This window comes from Sander lucioperca, chromosome 1 (genome assembly GCF_008315115.2).
Source record: "Sander lucioperca isolate FBNREF2018 chromosome 1, SLUC_FBN_1.2, whole genome shotgun sequence".
NCBI lineage: Eukaryota > Metazoa > Chordata > Actinopteri > Perciformes > Percidae > Sander > Sander lucioperca.
In genome coordinates, this window is record NC_050173.1 from 49,596,010 (window position 1) to 49,622,918 (window position 26,909).

The 26,909-nt window shown below is 41.3% G+C and overlaps 1 protein-coding gene across 1 annotated transcript in view; it reads left to right on the forward strand.

The window, feature by feature from the left end:
* efnb1 (ephrin-B1) overlaps window positions 1–9,731 on the forward strand; it is a 55,477-nt gene extending 45,746 nt beyond the window's left edge. Inside the window, exons 4-5 of the mRNA XM_031280038.2 lie at window positions 6,479–6,595; window positions 8,783–9,731. Of these exons, the coding sequence (XP_031135898.2) occupies window positions 6,479–6,595; window positions 8,783–9,177 (512 nt within the window). The 3' untranslated portion in view covers window positions 9,178–9,731. The remainder of the gene's footprint in view (window positions 1–6,478; window positions 6,596–8,782) is intronic.
* The last annotated feature ends 17,178 nt before the right edge of the window (window positions 9,732–26,909 follow it).

A 26,909-nucleotide genomic window follows, 5' to 3' on the forward strand; every position in this document is an offset into this window, starting at 1 on the left:
AATGTAAGTAAAAACAAAATCAGATTTGGTTTTCCACTTTTGAAGAGTTGTGTTAGATGAAATGCGGTTTATTTTATTTAACATCAGTTTTATAATTTAAATTTTTAAGATTATTTTAAGATTTTGCCTACATTTGCATTTGATAGGCTATACACAATTGAACAATATTCCTGTTGATAAAGAGTTCAGTCATATTACCCAGCCCTAACATTAACAACCATTTTAAAATATAATAGTAAAAATATATTAATGCAGTGCAGGTCATAACACGGTATAGATACATTCAGAAAAAAATAGTGTTGTCTTTTGCTTTTTATTTAAAAGAAAAATATAATAATACTTAACACTTTACTATACAGCATTAATAAGCAGAATAAAAAAATGTTATAACACAGTGGAATGTAAGTAGGAATAAGGACTTTTAAAGTGTTTAATGAGTGCTATTTTTTTAATTTATTTTTTAACAATTCTAACCTCTCCTACAAACCATCCATAACTGGTTTTTGAATAGTTAATGAATGAATGGACACATAATACCAAAGCTACAATCATATTTAATGATTTATGATTAGGCCCATACAACACATCCCTAAATCTCGTGGCCTTTATGGAGTTTGCTCAGTATTTATGAATAAAATAAATACAATACATATGTCTTTAAAATTTAAAAAGGAATTACTTCAAAAAAAGAATTATTCAATAAATATTACAATGAATAAAATGAATTAATATAATAAACTAATCTTTCACATTCATATTTAAGGGATTATTTTTCTTCTTCTTATTCATTCATTCATTCATTCACCAGCTGACTAAACACCACTAACCGATGCTTCAGGAGGAGTTATAGTTCACAAATACATTATTATTACATCATAATTATGTATTATACTGTAGTATGTTATAAATCATTTATTGTTGTTATTATACTGTTTACACATGTTTAAACAAATTAATTGTTACCAAATGTGCACTTTTAAATCACTTTTAAATCAGCAGTTATTCAGTTCATTGTTTTTCATTTATTCAGGTTATTTATCAGGGGCAATGCATATTAATAAACATCACTGTAAATGTGCCAGAATTAGCCAGGAGGCTGGTTTTCATCTGTAGTCCCTGGGCAGGTGGGAAGTTGGCAGCATAAAATAAGTCTTTAAGGTGGGGTGGCATGGTTGAATAAACCGTAAGAGAATAGATTAGAGGTTTTTAAGGTCAAAGAGTTTGCCATAAATCATACTGAGTTAACTGTTGCTTTAATTTCTCTGGTTGTGTTAGGCCATTGCAGGCAATATTGCAAATCAATAAGCAGGACTGTTTATGGACTGCTGTATTGGATTTACAGGCTTTCTGCTTCAATGCAATGAAGTTCCGTGATTAGTTTGGTATTTAGTTAAGTATAAGTCTGCCATCTGGTTACTTTGTCTATAATCAGTTTCTCAGTTGAATTTCCAGTAAAAATCATGATATATATCAATATCAAGCTGTAAAATGACCTATACTATGACACATGATTTTATCCATATTGCTCGTCTCTATGTACAATAGTTTTGAATAAATCTTTTTATACACATAAACAGTTTGTGCAAATAGTGAGATCACCGAGAAATAAAAACGAAAGCAATGACGATGAAGATGGACTCCACTTGAAATTGTAAAAAGGCCTCTGATATTCCTCAGCTGTTATTCGGCCAGATTCAAAGTAAAGTAATCACAGAATGAAAATGTGTTTGAAATCGGTATATAAGTGCATGGTCGGGGTCAGTCATCTAAAAATGCTGCAAGTAAACAAGCGAGCTTTGTTTGGATATCCTTGGACACAACATTTGGTTTTCATCATACATTTCACTTTTAGACGCAGTTTTACTCAATATGTGGAAGTCTATATCCTGAATTTGACAGGGTACAGTACACAGATGTGTTACTCTGTAAACATTCCCCCCATCCTCAATGTGGTTGTTTTGACCGAAACAGACACTAACCACCATCTGAGAGGAACATCTGCCCGCCACAATGATCGGATTCCAGCTTAAAAGCTGGTTCTCAACCTGTCAAAAATAAACTGAGACTTGCTGAGAAAATTGCAGAGAGAGTGTGTGTGTGTGTGTGTGTGTGTGTGTGTGTGTGTGTGTGTGTGTGTGTGTGTGCAGATATTTGAATGTTGGCTAGTTGGATGACAGCAGTGTATCCTGGCAGTTGGTGGGAAAAAAGCAGCTAACAAGCTGCTGATGCTAGCAAGGTCTGAGTCGGAACAAATTCAGCAGATACAGTGAAATATACACAATACCTTCTCGGGAAAGGAGACAGGCATTGCGTTATCGTTCCATGTAGGTCAATTTGAGCATCCGACAGCCCCGTATTGCAACACCATCTCCAAATGACAACACGGCTGCATGAATGCAGGCAGCACAGGCTTTTACACTAAACTATTAACTGGGAGAAAAACAAATCCTTGAACTCGCGTTAATGAAAGTTGAAAGGAAATGTCTTATTCGAGGAAAGTTCTAGGAAAGTTCCTCTCAGTTGGTGTCTGTTTCTGTGGCTGCCGGCTGTTCCTCAACTTCGCCAGATCCATGCGCTCATTTCCCAAAACAGGCCGAAGCGAGCTGTCACTCACAATCGATGTGCCCTAAAAACCTTGTTAGAAATGATGCTGTTGGCCCAGCTGCTACTACTTTTAAATCTATTTCTGTGGGTGGAATTTCTGATGCATAATGTGTCCAACCCAGTAACTATATAGAGGAAGGTCTGTGAGAAATTAGAGCGTCGACAGGAACTTTGATTTAGCTGCTGTATAATAATTTCTAGAAAACTGAAAGAAGTTACCGTTAGGGCTGCAACTAACAATTTTCAGATTATTTTATTGACTAATTAATCATTTGTTTTGTCTATAACATCTCCCAAAAAACTCAAAAATGCCATTTCCCAGAGGCAAAGAAGATGTATTTAAATTTCTTAATATTTTTGACCAGTGTTGGGCAAGTTACTTTTAAAAAGTAATTAGTTACAGTTACTAGTTACTTCTTCCAAAAACTAACTAAATTAGTTACTCAGTTACAAATTATAAAAGTAAGTAGTTACTTCAGAAAGTAACTATTGCGTTACTTTCAAGTAAATTTTTAAATGCTCAAACCCCACCTCCACCCCTCTTTAACAGAACTTAAAATACATGTGCATGTTCAATTATTTATGATAAATCTGAATATTATAATGAAATGGACACTTAATACAATACATTATTAACAGAAACAATGTACACCAATCTAAACTATTTTAATGTTGCTGTGGGACAAAGTGAGACTAGCCTCCAATCAAATGCCATGTATGTAGATATTATGTTTATATAGTGGATCCATACCAATAACACAACACCTCACCAGGCCCAACTGGGCAAAATTAAATTATGCTTGTTAAGCACTATATCAAAAATAAATAACAAATATATACACTCTTTGTAGTACAAATAAAACATTGAAAGATGTTTGAGTAAGTTTGAATTACTTGACACCGACGTGGATATAGGCACTTTTGCCCAGGGCATAATGTGCATTTCACGATTACATTCGTTCCTTTAATTTCTTGGAGGGAAAAGTAATGGCTATACTTCCATTTAGAGAAGGCTACTTTTGGATTATTTGGGCTCGCCATATCTGTCTCTCTCTCATTGACTGACTCGCTTGTGTTGTTCGTTGTGTGTCTGACTATGCGTGCTTTCGAACACCCGCCCAACTCTACCTCTGATTGGCTTACCATGAAATTTTACTCAACTTCAGCCAATCGTTAGCATTTTTGCGCTTGTCTCATGCACTGCCCACTAACCAAGGAAGAATAGTAAAAACAGTCTAGAGATCTAGTTGGTCTGATGAAAAAACAGCTTCAATTATAGTAACGCGCCACATTTTTTGGCAGTAACGGTAACGACGTTATTAAGATGGGAAGAGTAATCAATTAGATGACTTGTTACTGAAAAAAGTAACGCTGTTAGTAACACTGTTATTTATAACGCTGTTATTCCCATCACTGTTTTTGACTGACTATAAGTGCTAAAAGGATTTGTTTATTAATCGACTAAAGGGTTGACAGAAAATTAACATTAACATTTGCTGCTTGTAGCTTCTGGAATATGAACATTTGCAGCTTTTTCTGTTTTATTTAATCGTAAATTGACCATATTTGTCTTGTCTAAGACTAACCAAGTAATTGGAAGATAAAGAAACAATCATTATTTGCAGCCCTAGACTCTAGACCTCCTGCAGCCACACTAGATGTTGTTTCAATTAACACAAACATTTCCAGGCTCTGCTTGGCTCTGACTCCACATGCTATTGTGTTTTAAGCCACATTTCCTCCGCCTCTGCAGCTAAATGCCAACACTGTCCACAGCCAAGTCCCCAAGATCTTCCCATATGTCCACTTGTACTCCTTTGCACTTTGCTCTATGGATTATGTTTTGGTGACTCATCCCTGTGGGCAGTATGTGCACATTCTTTGTATTGTATTTTCTTGTGGAGACACTCCCGTGCCTAATCATGTTGAATCATCGGTTTGTGGGAAATCATGTGCCCTGACACATCAATATCTAATTGTACTTTATATGCTTCTGTGTTCCGTCTTTTGTCTTTATAGAAAATGTGAAGTGAAAAGGAAGCCAAATTGATTGCAGGGGAAATACAGGGAGCCCATATTTTATACATCCATCGCTGTTCGGCACTCTCTTTCTCCTCCACCACATCATGTCACCATGCTCATTAGAAATATGTTGACTCACCGCTTCGCACGCATCTCTCCCCCTCTCGTTTTCTCTGCCTCTATCTCTCCCAACATATCTGTCTCTCTCTTCTGTCACTCGATCATTGTCTGCCTCACTCTCACTCCTCCTCTTCCTCCTCCTCCTCTTCCTCCCCCTTTCGTCTCCCTCCTTCTGGCGGGTTGGCAGTTCTGAGGTAGTTGCTGTCTGCATAGCTAAGGGAAATGTCAGCAGTACACACAGAAAAATGGGTCAGAACATTAGAACGCTCCCTGCACATGCTCAGTGGTAGAAACACAATGTTGGGGCTATATGAGTGAATCAGATCACTCTGTCCTCTCATATCCTCCCCTCTTCTCACCCCTGTCTTTTCTCATTAATTATTGACAGAGCACAACAGCTCACGGCTAGGTTCACCACTGCTGCAATCAGTATGGAGCAATGTGGTGGTCTGCACATGGAGACGATAGGGGAGGAGAGGAGATCAATTTGTTCATAGTGAGATTATGTTCGCCCAAAAAATAATATTACCCATGAAATTAGGTCCTTCTTTGTCTTTCCAAATTTCCTCCCTTTTTTCTCTCTTTTCTATCGTTCATATCTTCCAGACATCCTACACCCAAATCATTTCCTTCCCTGAGTCTCGGCCAGACTGAGGTGGAAATAGAAAATAGACTGCCAGACTGTCAGGCGTTTTTTTTTTTTTTTTTTTTACACACACACACACACACACACACACACACACACACACACACACACACACACACACACACACACACACACACACTTGCCACCAGGGACTCAAATGTAAATTGCCTCCCCAAACGCCCTCCTCTCTATTTCTCCCACACACCCTTCGAGCAGGCCTTCGGGCAGATGCAGATAAGGCCTGATAGAGGAGAGGCATCTGATAGTGTTCTGTGGAATCCATCGGCTTCGGTATTAGTTTATAACTGTCCCCTGTCTGCCTGCCCTGCCCTCGTAAAAGCCGCACCACGGACCCACCAGTGTTTACCCCACAAAGACTTCAAAGTGCGTGTGCTAAAATCACAACAGACAGACAGATAAACTGTCTGTTTCCTTTGCGTTCCCCTCAGAGCTTATACAACCCTCTCCTCTTCCCCTCGTCTCCCCCCTTCTCTTCCCATCCTCCTATCCTCTCCTTTTCAGAAGTGTGTCTCTTTCAGGCAGAGTTAAAGCCAGAGCAATAAATAAGACATATTATGGCCTTTTAACGTGATGAATTATGTAAAACAATAAAAAGTTAATATATAACTACTTTACCCTCATTCTGCCAGGCCTAAGTGTATTGTAACTATATTGTAGGTGTGGGCTTATGTGTGTGCATTCATGTGTGTGTGTGTGTGTGTGTGTGTGTGTGTGTGTGTGTGTGTCCTACGCTCTCATGAATGTGTCAGTGTTGGAAATGCCTGTCTGAGTGTTTGCTGAAGGAGCTGCTGATGTACGTAGATGTGAGCTCATTTTTTTTACGACAGGACAGGGATACTGGCATGTTTCGCAGATGTTCGCTAACTTGTCCTTCCTCTTTTTGTGCTTTTATCTTCATTTCTGAGATGCTTTCAACACATGCAAAGATAACCTTCTCTGTGTATAAAAAGATATATCAAAAGATAATACAAAATAATCCTTGCCACTGCAGAGGATCAAGTCATTGTAATTCAGCGCATGCAGCTTGCCAAGGCTGAGTTTCTGTGTGTTTTTTGTTTCCCACAGTCCCAAACGCAGCGAACCCCGTGGCGCCGGAGGCTCCAATAGACAACACCATACCGGAGTCCAGTCCTAGTCCGCCTGATGTGGGTCAGAGTGGACCCGATATGCCAGGAAACTCTGGTGAGCAGATTGACTGACCAACATTATACCCATAAACTGCAGCTTCAGACTCTATACTGAATGCGTTCTAGTTTCTAGAGTGCAAATATTTTAGTAAAATAAAGGTTTTTGAAGTGTAAAATACGAATATACACAGCCTCGAGGCTTCCTCTAATAATTAATCACATTTAGCCTGAAAAGAGAAAATAAAAATCATAGTTGACTCTCCCAAAGTAAGTAATCTCTCACATGGCTTTTTCAGTCCTTTGATATCTGGGGGTCAACATGTAGAAAAAGATGTAAAGCCAGTGGTGTACAGAATAACACAATACTCACAAAATACAGCTTCTATAATAAAACAATAAGAAACCCCACCCAAAACAAATACAGCTCATCTGGAGTCCCTTTCTCATTAATACTGTACACAAAGCGTGTGCTGCACTCAAGGAAACTTAAAGACATACCTCTTTATTATATATCTTTTTAAACCTCATTAGAATTGCAGATAAATGAAGATTAAAAGCGGAGATAATTGAAGAAGTCACTGGAGCCTTGTTGGAGGCTCTGGGCCCTCCTTGTTTCCTGTGTTCACCAGCACCTTTCATAACTGCTTCCCACAGAAGGAACCACTTTTTTGACTTACTCCACAACTTTATGGCACAAACTTCCGCCAAGTACAGACTGTTCTGCCTGTCCCAATGTGATAAGCTGCCCTCATTTAATAATTGCTTAGTTGACATTAGTTTCTCTATAAAAAGATTTCCTAATGTCACTTTTTCCTATGCTCGGGCTTTTACCTGTCTACCATTGTTAGATCAGTGATTATGTCAAGTGAAGAAGTGAAGGGTGGAATGAAGGACATGTCACTGCAGTTTGAGGGGCTGATATTTCAGGAAAGAAATGTCTGACAGCTTTACTCCAGCTCTCTCCAGTGCCCAGAATGTACGAAATTCCTCGCGCCTCTGATTTCACCGATAAGGCTCGAACCGGTAGCTGTCGGTGATGTCACTTAGTCGTGATAAGGCGCAAGGCACAGTTATCCCCTCCTTTTAAAAAAAAATTGTTAAGTGCACAGTGGTCAGCCGAGTGCGGAGACACAGTCATTAGTGGTGATGGCAGTCTCCGGAGGTATGAGGCTTTCGTGTGCCTGTGGGGGAGGGAGGGGGGTGGGGGGTGGGGGGGGGTCATGGACAGTAAAGAGGTGGTGGTGGGAGGAGGAGGTGAGTGCTGCTCTTTGGCAGCAGCTGCATGCATACATGGAAAACAGATTTGGTTCTTCTCAGATTTCAGTCAGTAGAGGAGCCAGTCATTCTCTTTCTCATCCAGTAACAGCCCCCCCATCCCAGACAAAAGGATAAAATAAAATCAGATGTTCAGATATGCCCCCTCATTTTCCCCCCATATCTCACTTGGTCTTTGCCATACAAATGTGGCCTCGACATGTCATACAAGTTGCCAAGGCTCAATCTTATCAGAGCAGGAATCTTTGTTATGATGAGTGATGTCTACAGATTTCATTAGGAGTCTATTTTGAATGAGCTAATTCAATTAGATTACATCAATGGGGCTGTTAGTCATGTAGAGCAAACAACAAACAGGGATGTGATCACAGTTGATTTAGGCATAGAACAGTAAGATCTGCACATGACAGGACTGGCTTACAGTAAATGATATTACTCCTCTGATTGTTCGGCAGTCTCTAAGGGACTGTATGAAAATGATTTGGGGGGGGGGGTAGGGCTGCTGACTCATACCCCCCTCCCACCTCCCCTTCTGTTAAAAAAACTGCAATATCTCAAAATAATAATTTATGGCAAACTTAACAAAATAGTGAAACACAGCCACTCACTGTTTTTGCTTAAGGAGCTGCTACATAAACTGTTATTATAGCCACCAAATGTAAACCAGGAACAGCTCTGTGCTGCTGAGCTTGTGCACTGCCATATTTTCACTACACACCATTTCCTCTGCATATGGCAAAATGCACCTTTATGGCTCATATGAAAGCCATATTTTTGATGGGTCTATTTGGTCTCCTTTTTATATAATAAATCTCACAAATAATAAAAAAATATGTGGTAAGAAAAAAATAAAAGACCCTTCTCTTCTTGTTCTCCAAAAAAAGTCAGACTGCCCCCCTTTAATAAACCCTCCCTAATAATTTATGTACAGTCTCTAAGCAGTCTCTCTTTTTATTTCTCCCTCTAGACACCATTAATCAGGGCCCGGCTGGTCCCCCGGGAAACTCGGACGGCATCCTTAGCTCCAAAGTGGCCATTTTCTCCGCCATCGGGGTCGGCTGCATCATCTTCCTCCTGCTCATCCTCCTCCTCGTCATTCTGCTCATCAAGATGCGCAAGCGCTCCAGGAAAAACGGCCACTCGCAGCCACGCCCCTCGGCGCTGTCACTCAGCACGCTGTCCAATCCCAAGCTGCCCGGGGGCACGTCTGGCACGGAACCCAGTGACATCATCATTCCGCTGCGGACAGAGAACAACTACTGCCCTCACTATGAGAAGGTGAGCGGCGACTATGGCCACCCCGTCTACATTGTCCAGGAGATGCCCCCGCAGAGCCCTGCCAACATCTACTACAAAGTCTGACACGCTCCGCACAGCGACAGTCAGGAACGAGAAAGAGAGGAGCGCTTGATTAATGTTCTTGGGAAGAACACTTTCCTTTGAATTTTGGGGACTTGATGCTTCTTCAAGCCCGTGTTATTTTTACCACCTGCTGCACAAATCTGGAGAGACACGCACTGACCAGTAACCAGCAGGGTTGTGAGCTGACTGCTGAGAGATGTTTATTCTGTTTGTTTGGGTTGTCTGACAGTCCCCACCTACCTGCCCCTTCTCCTCCTCGCCTCACCTCCCCACCTTCTACATCTCCCCCACTGTTCTCCTACACGGGGGTGGGGGGTGGGGGACTGGAGCGAACCAACAGATGGAACTCTAGCTTCCTGGTTCACTGTCCCCTTTAACGGGCAGGATATAACTTATCTCAGTTCCCTGAAGTACAGTCTGTGCTACACCCAATTAAACACACCATCCCAGCACACTAGCCAGGAACAGGCAGACACAGGCCCCGGATGCCACTCAGCCTGCAGTTTGTGTGCAAGCATAAAATGTGTGTGTGTGTGTGTGTGTGTGTGTGTGTGTGTGTGTGTGTGTGTGTGTGTGTGTGTGTGTGTGTGTGTGTGTGTGTGTGTGTGTGTTTGCGTGTGTGTTAGTCAGGGCTCCGTGCTGGGCCAGGAAACTCTCCAGATAGCTCAGGTATCAGACAGTGTGTGAAATAATGTGTTCCTCTCCCTTCGCACCTCTGATGTTTGCCTTACTTACTATTTTTGATGGAGGATTTCCTCGAACCCTGATTCAGTTCACAAAGCAGTTGTATTTTGTTAGACTTTTCCTACAAGTGCACAATGTATAGAGTTGAATAGATCATCATTATCACTCCATCTTCTCACCACCCATGTCATCCATTATGTTCATTTTTTTCCTGAGAAAGAGAACCTTGACCTGGACTGTTGATGTCATAGTGTGTATGTGGTTCCTGGAAAACTCCCTTCTCCACTGGTCTGATATGAGCTTAACCATTACTCTGGTATTTATGACCTGCTTGTGTGTATTTGAGGGTGTGTCCTGACTGTGAGTGTGTGTGTGTGTGTGTGTGTGTGTGTGTGTGTGTGTTTGGGCATGTTCAGACCAGTCCTGTATCTGGGCAGACTTACTGGCTTAAGGGTTGAACACTAAGTTACTGTATCGTAATATCGTATCGTATTCAAAAACAAGACAGACAGACTGACGCGCCGACAAACAGACAAGCCCAAGATCTTACAAAACCCTTCCACCACTCCAGTTGGCACTGATTGAAGGTTGTATTGTCTCTGATGAGCTTTCGGGGAGATGGTTTTTAAGACAGCAGGCAGGTTGTATTTGTTTATTCTGGATTCCGGTGCTACGGTATAAGCATCAAACAGTTAGTTTGGTGCCTCCTGCCTGGGCGAGGTGGGCGTTGGTTGTGTGGTACGGCACTGATTGGCTGGCCTACATAGGTAGGATGCCCTATATATAAGTTGGACGGCGAGCTACGGCTGAACATTGGGATACAATATTGTTAGATGCCAATTGGCTGCCATCTGTGGATGAGTCAGTGGAGTGCGCAGTCAGTGGCGTCGCCAGCGTGTGACTAATCTATGTGCCATCTCTGTGCCCACACTCACCAGCCGGGGAGGAGAGAGAGCAAGAGTGGCGGATAAAGAAGAAAATGTTCCTGTGACTTGGCTTTAACCTGAAAGGAAGATGGCGGTGTGGATGGGGATGATGGGTGAGGTGGGGGGAGAGGGGCGGAGGTAGTTTAGCATTCATTTTTCCATCCTCTCACCAGTTGTGCTGTGAATAAAAATGCTGTGCAGAATATTCCTCAGTCAAGGTGTTCAGCCAGCGAGGACACTGCAACCCAGCTATCACACAGCCCAGGGCAGCGGCACCGAGACAGGATTTACTGCAGCTGGATGTGTGCATGTGTGCACACATCCAGCTCGCTTTTAGGTGATGGGGATGGGTGGTGTTTGAATCTGTCTCTGTGCACATTTAGGTGCTTTTATGTGTGAGTGCTTATTTGTGCTTATATTTGCAGTTTTTCTCGGTGTGTATGAATGCTTCTGTGGTCGAGCAGCTGAACACAGACTTGTTTTGGGACTGGAAATAGGTGCTCCAAACAGTGTGGCTGCCAAAGTACGGAGCGCCGCAGTCCCAGTTAATGATGTGTGAGAGGAGAGGGGAGCAGATAAGGACAGCTATTCCTCAGACACGAGCTGACGTTTGACGCACATGTGCACACATACGCACAGACACACAGAGACTGACGGGTCCAGGTTTATCTCCAGTCAAACGGTCAGACTGCCTGTGAATGTTTATTTACCGGCAGAGACACCTATCATCCGCTGCCACATACTATTGCCATCCACGGATATACACTGCTGAGTTAAAAGGCAGCCCAGCTTGAAGACTCTAGGAAGACTCCGGTGGCTTTTGCGTGTCGTTAACCTCAGAGTTAACAACCTAAACAGCTGCTCGTGCTTTTGTGGTCCTGTGTTTTAACTCAGCATGCAGCCCTCAGTGGCCCTCTGTGAAACACATTTAGATCAAATATTTTTGTTTCGGATCGGTGCGCATCCATTCACCTACACCAGCCAAGGGAGTCATTACCAAATTACCACAAACCATATCTCATTTTTATTCATTCTAGTGACCACTTAATGTTATTAAAATTTTGGGGGTGGGAGAAAAAAAAACTAAAAGGAGACAACAGAGAAATGTAAATATATGGATAGAGCCCAATTTAAGATGTAATTTCACCTGAACACTGCTCATAAGAAAAATTTAAGATTAGATTTTTGTAATGGAGGATGTTTGTAAATAGCTGTCTTTTTAAAGTGTGTTTTGTATGAATCATTGCATTGTTGTCTCTGTTTGCAATATGTTTTTATTTTCTTTTCTTTAGAGTTAAACTAAATATTGCAACGGTCACATGAGCTGTCTTTTTTTTTTTTTTTTTTACAGTGTCCAGTATTGTCAAAAAGTCTTTGTTACCACATGTGTTAAAAAAGAAAGAAACTGGGGTTCAGAGTTTTTACATCGCCATTCAACAGGATTCTAGTTGCTCAGAAACTGTTCAGGACCGAAGCTTTGTCACCGAGCAGCTTTGAAATGGATAGGTCATTGAAACTCAGAATGATAAGGCCCCTTCCCTGTTGGAGACAGCACTTGACTCTGCATATGAAGACTGTGTAATTCCACTACACCTTCTACTCATTATTAGACGTAACAAAAACTTTTTTGGTCCAGAAAGATTAATCTTTTCACAGTTTTAATAAGTCTATCGGGCTAGACGAAGAGAGACGTAGAGCGAGAGGGGGAGAAGAAGGAGAAAAGGGGCCACGTATGAGAGTGTGACCGTTCTGCGCTCACCATAAATCATCCGGTTTACACCACTCATTATCTCCCAGGCGGTCCTTTGTTTTAAAGTTGCTCTCTCCCTCCTTTCCTAATTTAGCATAAGGATATTGGTCGCTCATGGTATGAGCCTCACTGTAGGTTGATTTCTGCTATTGTTCAAAGCCACAGTATTATTTTTCAATGTGCATGTGTAAGCAAAACCTGTTGAATTTGTTTCCCTTTGTTTGAATCATAACTATCAAGTTTTGTTATTTTATTTTTTTGCCATTCACTTCTTTCGCCGCTTCTCAGCGTAACCTATTGGCACCAGCTACAATGGAAATAACGTTCCACCAGTTTGGAAACTACGGCATATTGATAAATAAATTTTTTCCCATGGATCTTGTTCTGGAGAGACTTTATTTCTTTCTTCCTTCTTTGTGTTTTCTTCCAGCTTTACAAGTGTCAGTAAAATATAATAATTGCCATCTCACTGACCACCTTAGTTCATGGTGGGAGCATAAACCAGACGCCCACGCTCACTGCACTTCCCTCGCAGCCCCCCCCCCCCCAAAAAAAACAAAAAACAAAAAAAAAACACCTCAGGGGTCAGTGCTGCACAGATGGGTTTGTTCTGATACATTAGTCAGATTGAAATCACAAGCAGGCTTTATAAATTCATATTCGGGGAGTATGGACACGCCTTTTTGCATAGTAACTAATACCCGTTTCAACCCGCTCTGCCCTGGTGTCCTCCAAAATTACATTTCTTCATACATGATTAAATCTGATTGGCTGCACTCGGCATTTCCATTGCGTTTGTCTGAAATTACAGTCTGCATTTAGCCGACTGAGGAACAAACTCCTAGTCCTTGGTGAAATCAGAGATGGCATGAAATGTTATTAAAGTGATTGCGCATTTTCTCTGACAAACACATCAGTGTTTGTGGGCATGGCTTTCGTGTGGCTGATGATGTGAGCAGAGACAGAGTGGGCGAGTGAAGAGACTGATGGCAGGCGAGAGAGAGTCAGGGCAATGGGAGACATAATGTGCTTGTGGCTTCACTGCCCCCCCACACACTCACCCCCCCTATCCTCGCTGCTTCTCTCTCTGCCCCAGGGCAGGTACATTCATCTGGTTTCCTGGCTCGGTCCCGAGACACCCCCGTAGATCCACGTTACTGTGGGTTTATTAAATCCTTCCCCCTACTGAGCTACTGTGTGTGACTACATGTTTTACTGTGTATGTCTGTGTGTGTGTCTGTGTGTGATTGTGTCTGTGCATTTGCCAAGGGGCTCTCCTGTTGTTCTACAACAGAGTCAACATCACAAAATAAGGAAATATTACTGTTGCAACATGCACTGCAGCATTTTTACTCTTCCATTTTTTGGAAAATGCATCCTCTAGTTCCATATAAAATTCCATATCCGCTTGTGTATAATTGTCCAGTGGGTTCCACAGTTGGGGGGTTTGATTTGTTTAAATACAATACATACGTATATGTAGGCTATATATATTGTTGCATCATCTTCAGCAGCCTACGACTTTTATCTAGGGTTGTCTCTTTAATTGTCAGTATTTTAACATTTGCGCTCTTAGACCCCACTTCATTTGCATATTTAAACACCAGTGCATTTATAAACTGCAGCTAAAACACCCTTGTGAATTTTCCCTTGATGTGACCATGTGTAATTTTCCCACATTTTGCTTCTTTTTTTTGATTGTGTAACATTATGGCTCACATGTCTTTATAGATTAAACAAGTCACCTGAAAAGCAACAGCTGCCAGCAGTTTAAGGTGGCTTGGGAACAATTTAACTTGCATGCATTTTCATCCATGACCGTGAATACTAATTGTGAAAAACAACTTCCAAGGAAGCAAAAGTAGTAAATCACTGGAGATTATCATAGAGTCACCTTTTGAGGCCTACAAGCGGAGCAAACTTGCATTTTTATGTGTGAAATGAACTTTCTTCATAAAATGACTACAATTGCTATTACATCACTACCTTCAAGGCAAGTCACTTTCACTTCTGACGAGGCCACGTGGAGCTTGTAAAGAAGCCATGGATGGAAAATAAAGTTGTCAGCAGGAGATGTAAAGTGATAGCTAACCAGATGAGGAAAAGAATTCAATAACACTGGTACGATTCCTTTAACGGTGTAAGTTGGCACCACATCTTAGTTTCCCCTCACGTTATTTCACACACTCTGCTCCCACACAAAATCTGCTGCATGTGCAGACACTACCCTTGATCTGTTGAAGCAAGAAAGTTCAAACTCTGCAACTTCTCAACTGTGACAATAACCAACAGTGCAATCTAAAATAAATTACTCAGCTCAAGAAAACATTAATCTGGGGGATAGTTCGTCAGTATAGCTCTTAAGTGATTTGGTGTGCCATCTCCTAATGTTTTTTCATATGGATCGTGTGGGAGACTTGTAACTCACACCAGAATCAATATGACATGCTATGGGACATGTTCTTTCTCATGTAATGTACATATACATATTTTATGAGTTAATGCATCACTCGCCTGTCATTAATAATTCAGGCCCACTAATGCTTTTCATCAAATGCTGCTCATCAAATATCAAGAATATTTTTTGTCAATCAACAGAGGAAACCTGAGATGGCGCAAAGAAACAGAAAAACCATGAAAGGAGAGTTCATTAGTCAAAAAATAACATATGTATTGTTAATGAAAGGGCTAATTAATGTGATTCAAATTCCAATCAATTGGGGGGGAACTATATATAAACAACATTCCTCCTTAATCCCTCAGAGGGGCAGGAAATGGAAATTCCACCAAAACATCTTGGTTCTCTTGGGTTATGGTATGCTTCCTTTTATGTTTCATTATACACGCACACATGCACGCGCGTACACACACACACACACACACACACACACACACACACACACACACACACACACACACACACACACACACACAGCCGCCAGCTACATATTGATGGCATTGTTATGACCAGAACATGCCTGATCAGACCTGGGCTATGGCAGGGATCCAGGTCTGACCGAGACTCATCAATCATACAGAGAGTAAAGGACCTAAGAGACATACACACATGAAAAAGCACACACACACACACACACACACACATGGGAGAAATAGCTGTTGCGGCTGGCTGCTGGGTCACAGGTGTGGAGACCAAGAAAGAAAGTGGGAATTATTCCCTTTTTTTCATTCTCTCTACCCCTTTAAAGAGAAACAGCTTGCTCTCCCTGCCTCCCTCCCTCCCACGTCTTTGAAAACATCCCATTTCCATCCACATTTCCTTCACCCAATTTAAAACCCACACTTCATTCGCCCCCTTAGCATCACCACCCTTCTCCTCCTCCATCTCCTACTCTCAATTAGGCCATGCCTTGAATCTTAGGCATTATATCTGGTGGCCATTTATATAACATGACTCCAAAACGCATTTGCACAATTTTCCAATTACAGTATTATGCCTTGAAGCTTTGGTTCCTTCTGTCTCTCTCATCCCCCCCCTTTCACTCAAACTACTTGTGATGTTTAACACTACAAAAGAGTCACCCTGGCACATACAGACACACGTTTGTGCACATTTTAACATTTGTGGGTAATGGCCTCTCTTTTCTTTTTGTATTGTGTATGTTTATGAAACTTTATTTTCATACTGTTTTTTAATAATAATAGATTAAATTGTTATAGCACATTTCAAGGATCAAGGGACGCTTTACATATATGAAGGCAGAACAAATAACACACACATAAAATAGTGGCAGCAGTGTTTGTCCATAGGCCTTGGTGAACAGGTGGGTTTTTAAGAGTTCTTTAGGGATTTCTGCTGGGAGAGTTCCAACGGGTGGGGGCTGCCACACTGAAGGTGGTGTGGGGAGTGGTGTTCAGACCCGTGTCCGAGGACCAGAGATTCCGGGATTGTATATTGGGGTGGAGGAAGTCTAAGTACTTGGGGGGGGAAGCATTTTGTATGAGATGCAGGATTCGACCAGGAGCCAGTGAAGGTGGATGAGGGTGGGGGTGATGTGCTGCCTTGGTGCGGCTGAGAACCCTGGCATCTGAGTTCAGCACATACTGGAGCCTGTCCAGGGATTGGCTGGGTACCCGAGACAGGAATCCATTGCAATAATCCAAACGGGAGGTGATGAAGGCATGGATGAGGGTCTCTGCCACAGAGTCTGTGAGTGATCTCTGCAGTCTGGAGATGTTTTTGAGATGGTAGAAAGCATATTTGGTGTGACTGGAATGAAATGGTGGCTTCCAGAATGACACCCAGGATGTGGACTGGGGATGGGCAGATGGAGCCGCCATTCACATCGAGGAGAAGATCTCCAACCTTCCGGAGCAGCGCCTTGGAAGCCAAAATCATGAGCTCATGAGCTCTGTTTTGTTGCTGCTTAGTGTGACTAGGTTGGATGACATCCATGTTTTTATGTTGTGCAGGCAGTTGACAATGACTGAGGGGGGACCTGGGTGCATGGTTTTGTGCTGAAGTACAACTGGGTGTTGTCGGCATAGCAGTGGAAGCTTAGGCCTTATTGGCAGATGATCTAACCAAGTGAGGGCATGTAGATGGTAAAGAGGAGGGGTCCGAGCTCAGAGTCTTGGGGAATGCCGTGGGGAAAGCCTTGGTTGACTGAGGCCAGGGTGGAACTGTAGTCTCAAGTGACAAATTGTTTCCTGTTAAAAAGATATGTCTGGAACCAGGAGTGAGGGTTAGGTAGTCAGATAAGCGGTTGAGGAGGATGGTGTGGGAGACTGTTTCAAAGGCTGCAGAGAGATCATGGAGAATGAGGATACTGATGTGGCCGGAGTTGTTGGACATGTGCTGTTGGAGTTGGGCGGCAACTGCTCTTTCCAGGATCTTACTAAGAAAAGGAAGGTTGGAGATTGGCTGGTAATTGGTGAGGTCATTCAGGTTGAGACCTGGCTGGAGGAGTTGATAATGTCCAACTTGAAGTTGCTAATGTCCACCATGATGGGGCACGGGGAAGTTAGGCATGCTTTGAACAAGGAAGTGACCATGGGGTCCAAAGAACAGGCGGAGGCCTTGGCTTTGGTGACCAGCTTCACAACATATGGAGCATCCACATTAGAGGAGGGCAAATAAATATATAAAATACCTACAATAGAAAACAAAATTAATTTGAGTGCAGGAGAGGAATGAAGCATAAAAAACAAAAACAAAATGTAAATGTGTCTAGGAGAACTTTCCTGCAATTTGTGTATTTATACGTAAATATGTTTGAAAAACATTTACCTTATCTATACAGAAAATAATAATTCCTAATTCCTAGAAGTGCAGATGGATCTTGTCTGTTAAAATGTGAAATCATTCCAAAAAAAACCTCTTCTGAATTACAAGTAGTTTAGTAAAAAATGAAGGATATATAGCAGCCCAAACAATATTAAAATAGTTAATATAGGGAAGATATTTGACTATAATAAAGAGTTAAATAAGAAGTGGGATGTATCAAAGAACAAACCTTTTTCAACCAAGCATTTTTTTATAAACCTCTTGCATACATAATCAATATGTTTTTAAAATGTATTCTTTTATCTACAATAATTCCTAAGAATGTTGTATGTGGTACTTGGAGAAGTTATGTTCTATTTATGAATATCTTTGCTTCATTTTTAAAATAGAATTCATTTTTGTTGCAAAAGATCATGAAGTTACTTTTTTTACATTGAAAGTAAGTTTATTCAGCTGAAACCAATAGCACACTTTCTCATTTCTATTAGTGTTACAAAGTCATTGGGTGAGGCTATAAGGTTGGTATCATCTGCAAACTAGAAAATGCATTTCCTGCAGAAAATGCTTGTGAAAGCTGAAAAGCTAAACTGGATTGCTGGCATAATTGTGCAAGAAGAAGGTGAAGTAGTTTTATTAAAAAGAAAAGTGAAAGTATAGTATGTCGAAAAAAGTCATAAAAAGTCATAGTGTAGTATATAAAAAAGTCAAAGTATAGTATGTCAAAAAAAAGTCATAAAAAAGTCACAGCATAGCAGTATTGTAGACAAGAGCACCTAAACCGAGAGTTCACCAAGACCAGAGTGTATTGAGACCAAGTCAAGACCAAGACTTTGAGGTGTTGAGACCGAGACAAGACCAAGACAGGGTGAGACCGAGTAAAGACCAAGACCAGACCAGTGCCAGACAGCCAGAGCTTCTTCTCCAGTCTCCCGCATTCACTTTCTTGGGAGTGCATGTTAAGGGGGTGGGGAGAGGAGGTTAACAGTAACAAATTTCAAATTGTAAATGAGTCAAGTTATTGGTTGCATTTGAAGCAGGAAGTTTTACATACAATCACAGCAATGATGTAAACACAAAAAATTAGACAATGCACAGGCAATTTAGTGATATCCCTGCAGTTGTGGTCTTGACCGGTCTTGAAATAAAATGCAGAGTCCTCTTTATTCAAGACCGAGACGAGACCTTCAAAAAGTGGTCTTCAGACCGGTCTGAGGACCAAGACCGATCTTGAGTACTACAACACCTTAGTATAGCATGTCGAAAAAAGTGATTAAAAAAAAAAGTCATAGTATAGTATGTTGAAAAAAGTCATAAAAAAGTCAATATAGTAAGTCTAAAAAAAAGCTTAAAAAAGTCATAGTATAGTATGCCAAAAAAGTTCATGAATATTATGTCGAAAAAGTGATACAACTCATACTATAGCATGTAGAAAAGTAATAAAAATGTCATAGTATAGCATGTCGAAAAAAGTGATAAAAAAGTCATAGTATAGTATGTCGAAAAGTGATAAAAAAGTCATGCTATAGTATGTCCATAAAAGTAAAAAAATACATAGTATAGTATATAGCAAAAAAGTCATACTATAGTACTTCAAATAACGTGATACAAAAGTATAGTAATATAGTATGTCAATAAAGTCATAGCATAGTATGTAAAAGAAAGTCTGGAAGAACATCCTCAGAGAAAGTCCTATCCCTGAGTGGGATTCGATCCGAGGCAGCGTCTACCTGCTGGTGCAGCATTGCTAATCCCTGAGCCACCTTTTTTATCAATTATTTTACTGCTCAGTGTGAGCAGTAAAATAATTGATAAAAAAGTCAATACAGTAAGTCGAAAAAAAAGGTTAAAAAAAGTCATAGTATAGTATGTCGAAAAAAGTGATAAAATGTCATAATATAGTATGTCAAAAAAAGTTAAAAAATACTTTGTATAGTATATAGCAAAAAAGTCATCCTATAGTATTTCGAATATTTCGAATAACGTGATACAAATGTATAGTAATATAGTATGTCAAAAAAGTCATAGTATAGTATGTAAAAGAAAGTCTAGAAGAACATGCAAACTCCTCAGAGAAAGTCCAATCCCTGAGTGCACTTAGGTGTCGTAGGCTGTCTTCTACAGATTTGCAGTCAAGGTTTGCAGGACAATATGGCCGACGGCTCTCTGCCCAGACAATCCGGAACAGACTGCACGCAGCCAATCTCCGGTCTCATAGGGCTGCCAGGAGTCCTGCCATGACTGCCCTTCACCATCAGGCCCGTTTGCGCTGGTGTCGGCAACACGTGCATTGGAACCTGAACGTGTGGAGGAACGTTATGTTCAGTGATGAGTCCAGATTCAGCCTACGGCAGTTGGATCATAGGGTCAAAGTGTGGAGAAGACGCGGAGAACGCTATGCTGATTGCTGCACCGATAGAGTAACACCTTTTGGTGGAGGCAGTGTGATGGTGTGGGGCGGCATCTCCCTCACTGGAAAAATGAGGCTTGTCATCATTGGAGGCAATCTCAATGCAGAGAGATATAGAGATGAGATTCTGCAACCAGTGGCAATCCCATATCTCCACAGTCTGGGACCGAACTCTATCCTCCAAGATGACAACGCTCGCCCCCACAGGGCGGGGTTTATCAGAGACTACCTCCAGAATGTGGGAGTGGAGAGGATGGAATGGCCTGCCAGCAGTCCTGACCTCAACCCCATTAAACACTTGTGGGGTCAGCTTGGGCGTGCTGTTCGTGCCAGAGTGACCGACACAACCACGTTGGCTGACTTGCGACAAATGCTGGTTGAAGAATGGGATGCCATCCCACAGCAGTGTGTGACCAGGCTGGTGACCAGCATGAGGAGGAGGTGCCAGGCTGTTGTGGCTGTGTATGGTTCTTCCACACGCTACTGAGGCTCCTGTTTGTGAAATTAATAAATTGTTAAATTGCCAATATGTCTTGTTTCTTCAAACTTCAATCATCCAATCCACCAAACACCAAACAAGTCAATGGCAGAATAAGCTGTTTGGCATTGACAGAGAAGATTTGGCAAATTTTTCATGGGCGCAACCCACATACTCAGCGCTGCTGCTCATCCCACAAATGAATGTTCCTTACAAATAGGGCACCATTTGAAAAGGAACTAAACAGGCTTTCCAACGGTATAGGTTTATTGTCAAAAAGCATTACCACAGAGAAATAATCTAAAAAAGTTCATGAATATTATGTTGAAAAAAGTGATATGACTCATAGTATAGCATGTAGAAAAGTAATCAAAATGTTATAGTATAGCATATCGATAAAATTGATAAAAAAAGTCATAGTATAGTATGTCAAAAAAAAGTCATACTATAGTATGTCGAAAAAAGTCATAGTATAGTATGTCGAAAAAAGTGATAAAAAAATCATAGTATGTCGAAAAAAGTGATAAAAAAAGTCATAGTATAGTAAGTCGAAAAAGTCAGAAAAAAGTCATAGTATAGTATGTTGAAAAAACTGATAAAAAGTCATAGTGTAGTACGTCAACAATAGTCATTGTATAGTATGTCAAAAAAGTGATAAAAACAGTATAGTATATCAAAAAAGTCATAGCTTATTCACCGTAACCCCCAGAGTTAGATAAGTCTATACATACCTTTCTCATCTCCGTGCGTGCTGTAACGCTGTCTGACGCCCCCAGCATTAGCTTAGCCTAGCACAGATCATGCAGGTAACTGGTTCCAACTAGCTGACTGCTCCCAATAAGTGACAAAATAACGCAAACATGTTCCTATTTACATGTTGTGATTTGTATAGTCACAGAGTGTACAAATAATAAGGTCACATGAGACACAGCCATATTCTAACCGTATACTAAGTGGGAACTATATTCTCAGAAAGTGGAAGCACTGCTACTTGGACGGAGTGATTAGCACAACACCGAAAAGCACAGTTACTTCCGTCAACAAAACCAATGTGAATAGCTAGTTAGTAGCAAACGTGACTGGTGATCATGGCATTATTTGTACACCCTTGTGACTATACAAATCACAACATGTAAATAGGAACATGTTTGTGTTATTTTGTCACTTATTCGGAGCAGTCGGCTAGTTGGAACCAGTTACCTGCATGATCTGTGCTAGGCTAAGCTAATGCTGGGGGCGTCAGACAGCGTTACAGCCCACACGGAGATGAGAAGGGTATGTATCGACTTGTCTAACTCTGGGGGTTACGGTGAATAAGCTAAAGTCCCAATAAGTCGGCGTGTTCCTTTAAGCTACAGTTAAGCTGGTTGATGGTGCTGAACAGCATACTTGGGTGGTTTTGCTGGTTGCCAATGAGAAAAGAGTAGGGAGGGAGCTTCTTTACATGCCCTCATGTGGTCTTTCAAGGCCTTGAGGTGGACGGTGAGGCCGGATCTTCTCCAGCTGACGACCAGTGGCCTTCATGGTGCAGAGTTCGGTGATGAAGCAGGGGGCCAGACGGGAGAAGGAGACAGTCTGGGTTTTGAGGGGGGCGTGAGAGTCAAGGCTGTGGGTTAGGGCTGCATTGTAGTTGACTACCAGGCCATCTACTGTGGTGACAGGAGGATCTGGTACCATGTGGGTCACTATGTTACAGTTTTTCTCAATTGTTAACACTGGTACCTGAGACACAATGACCACAACCTGTTACTCATCAACCAACCCCCTGAACCAATTCTGCTAAAATACAAGCACAGTTCCTACTTAACACTCAATTTGTACTTCTAAACCACATTTTTTTCAAAACATTACCCACAATTCTCTACATTTGGCACAATCTTCTTAAAAAAAATCAATGCAATCACGTGTTCACATGGAATACACCTAAATCCCCTACTATCCACTCTAACTCCTCACATGGACAAACACATGTTGTACAACTGTTTAGCAATCAGAGCTTTAGCAATAAAAGGTCAACAGGTGAGCTAATTTATTTTGGAGCAATGGATGCCAGCATAGGAGACAGAGGCATAGCAGGAGGAGTGAGAGTCAGAAAGAGGAGGAAAAGGAAGAGCAAGAAAATGGAGAGCCGTATCTCTGAGGAGATTCGGTTCACTTTGGTTGATCAGGTGCTCAACCGTGGTCAAAAAAAAAATATTTACGCCCGGAGATACAAGGTCTATGTGCAATTCCCTTTTGCATGTACCTCTTTTGCAAGCTATGAAAGATACATGTGCAGATCTAGCTGCATACGGTTTTCAGGGCTGGATTCAGAATCCTAGACGATACAACCCCTGCACCCGCTCCTGTGATGTTGATTAGTTGCTGTAGCCAGACCAGACCACAAACAGAAGGCGGAATGCAGACTATTTTCTTTCTTGTACACAGTAGATTTGTGTATTATTTGTTCTATGTAGAACACTTTGCACCTCCAACATTGTTTTTTTATATTACATTATCTTTGTGTTTCCATATTTAAGTAAAAACATTATACCCAAATATTTTAAAACAGACTATGTGTTCATAGTGTAACACTAAACATGCAAAATACATAAGTCTCCTGATAAGGCATTCATACTAGTGTTTTGCAGCACATCAGTGTTGAACTAGCTCTTAGAAATGTCAATTTATTACTGAACATTCAACATCACTTTCCACCCCCTCACCAATAGCTCGGGGGTACTGGTCTGTCCCTGTTGCTCTTCTCCCTCTTTACCAATGATTTCATCAACATCAAACTCCATCAGAGTTCTGAGCATATGAGACATGCTTCAGAAAACTTCTGTAAACAATTGATAAAAGCTGTAAGCTAAACATCAAGGATTTGTGTCCTGGCCTCGGCTGACTGGCAGGTGGGTGAAGGATGAGAAACTAAGAAGGTATGTCTGGCAAAGCCTAAGAAGTAAATTACAGCAATCTTAAAATTACCATTCAGGAAATATTACCAGTCATTACTGACTGAAAATGTTAAATTAAAACTTGTGAATATGACTGAGAACCTGAGAATATATAATGACATTTTAAAACAGTTGGATAATATTGAAAGAAAATGTAATTATAGTGAATGAACCTGTGAATATTGAACAAAATCTGTATGGTTTATTGAATGAAAACTCAAAAATATTCAAAGAAAACTTGAGAATCTGAAATTAATACCTAAGAATATTGAACGAAAAGCTGAAAATATTTAAGAAAAATTTAAAATATTTATCATCAAATATTGCATAAAAACTCACTGAATTAAAAGACAAAGAGACTATTGAATTACGGTAAAACCTGACAGTAATGTACAAAAACCTCATTAAATAAAAACATGAAACTAATTAAATCTATACATACTATGAATTATTATAGATGGCATTATGCTTTGGCAATCTTTTGTTTCTGTTATGTACTGTAATACACGTTTAGTCTATACTGTGTGTCAAAGAGTGAGCTGACATTCAATCATCTTAAATATTGATCAAATAACTGCTTAGTGACCAGTAAATGTATTTGTATGTGCATGAAGATGTGGGAAAAGTGCTTGATAAGAATGTTCTCAATGGCAGTAGTGCTAGTAACATACAATAACTAGAACATAGTCATATGAGAAATCTTATCTCCACAACTACAGTAGAAGCATTCATCAGTACAGTGGATTTTCACAGCAGTCTTAATCTTGCAGCTACAGTCATTTGTCGGACCTTAATGCTGCTTGGTATCCGTAAGCGAACACTGCCTGTTGTGATTATAAAGAGCCGCACTTCCGGCCTCTCTGGGGTGGCCGCTGAGAGCTGACTGGCCTATTGTATCAATTCCTGGAAACCCAAGCTAATACAAGCGTTGCTGCCCACCCATCTGCAAACTAACTGACCTAAATACTGGGCAACATCTGTGGGGGCAGAGATGGATAGTGTGTGTGTGTCTCTCTGCAAGTCTGTTTGACAAGGACAGTGTCATAATAATAATATCTCTCATTCAAGTGCAGCAGTGAAGGATCTCTCAATGTCACTCGCCTTGAAGAGAGCAAAACAGACCTTTTATATCGGAGCTTTTCAGCTTAACAGAAAAATTCACAGCAAATATCCAGCTGAGAAATTAAAACTGAGAGGAGCAGTCAGGAGGCATCATGAGTGGGCGCAGACATGCCTTTGTGTTCCCTGCGATGCTGTGGCTGCACAGCGGTTGACAGGATGCATTAGAGAATCCCCAAGTGAAGGGTGACTGACCTAAACATGTGACCTAAGTGCTGCCCTAGTTTTAAGGGTGCCACATGAGATCAAGGAGATTTCACTCAGCTGTATTTTATTTCTGGCTCCAGACCAATTTGCTTGCATTTTGGTAGATAACCTACAGTATGCATCTGCAAATTTTTTTTCAGCAGTAAGACCAGCTTTGGGGGAGTACTGTTACCGGGGCAACTACTTTTCCCACACGCAAGCTGACATCAGTGAGACATCAGTGGAACACGGGGGGTAAATGAATATTCATGAAGGGCAGGGACCCATTTCAGCCCAATGAACACTCCCTCCCTCTTTCCTTCTTTCTCTCTCTCTCTCTCTCTCTCATTCTCTCTCTCTCACACACACACACACACACACACACACACACACACACACACACACACACACACACACACACACACACACACACACAGTCCAGTCACAAATTCATGCACACACAAGAAGTGCAAGGACTTGTTCCATACCAGCAGGCACATACTCATCTCACGCCTCACTGCACTCATTCATATCAAAAGCGCATGCTCATTACATACAACAGCAGAACACACACACACGCACACACACACACACACACACACACACACACACACACACACACACACATAGGCCTCATACAACTCATAGGCCTCATAACTAGACTTCTTTAATAAACATTTTAAGCAATATCGCAATATCTTTTTGCAGCGGCTGTTGATGAATCCTCTAGCTCAATAAGTGAATTTCTTGTTTCATTATAAAATAACTGCTTAAAATGGCTTCAGGCTACATCTACCATATGCAACAACAACAAAAAAGCAATGAGAAGAGACAGCTCTGCTTTAAGCAGATGGTTCCTAGCTGCAACTAACAGCTGGATTCATGTTTCCCGTTCTTGCAGACATTGTTTGACATCGTGATTATTAAACAGGCCCATTTCAGTGCTGTTCCCACTCTGTGTTATTCTGACATATAGAGAGGAGGAGGAGTCGACGTTGTGATGAGAGGACAGACTTGGATGTGATGAGAGGCTGAGGGCAGTCAGTCAGTCAGTCTGGACGTTTGGCACAGAGACAGCAGATTCCATTTCCATGCCAATCTGCCTTGTCTCTTTCTGAATCAGACTTGACCTTCACAGGCTGATGACTCCAGAGGCCTGGGACCGGGAGACGCTTTCTGCCTAAAACCAGATACACACACACTAAGATATGTTACAGCAGGAAGCATACACAATAGGAAAAAAATTCCCCTTGGTACACTCGCAACGGTATTTGCACACATGCACATGCAGCCTTAAGTATACACACACACACACACACACACACACACACACACACACACACACACACACACACACACACACACACACTTATATAAAAGCTTAAACCATCAGAAAGAAGAAAAAAAATCTCTCCCTTGATTTACTGTAAAGGAGTGATACAAAGGACTGAAATGAGACCAGAACGTCTTTAGAGAGCCAGCCCTCAGAGCAGATGGCTCTGTTTTTCATCTTTCCTCTCATGAGATCTCATTTTCTGAGCTCTGTTCAGCAATTTCACTGTTTTTCACCATTTGAGTTTGTTTCTAAAAAACACAGAATCCAGTTCAAAAAAACAAATACCTACAAAACAAATGACTCTCCAGAGGTTCTTTTTCTTTCACTCCCAGGTTTTAAAACCTCCCCCCTCTTCTGTATCTACAACTTCAACCACCCGAGGTCCAGGTACCCAGCAGCTCCATGTCTGCCCCCCTTTTGTTTAAAGCCAGACTAAAATAGACCTTTACAAGTCGTCTAATGAAAGTGACTCCAGGCCCTCTGGTTAATTGACCACCTTTAATGAGTGTCAAACTGCAGCGGTCATTAGACTGGGGGTTGCTACGGGTCACCGCTGGGGTGAGACTGAAAGAAAGGAAGAAAAAGAGGGAGAAGGAGAGAAAACAGGTAGGCAGTACAATAGAACAAATTATTTCCCTTGTCCTGAGCTCTGCATTGCTGTGCTG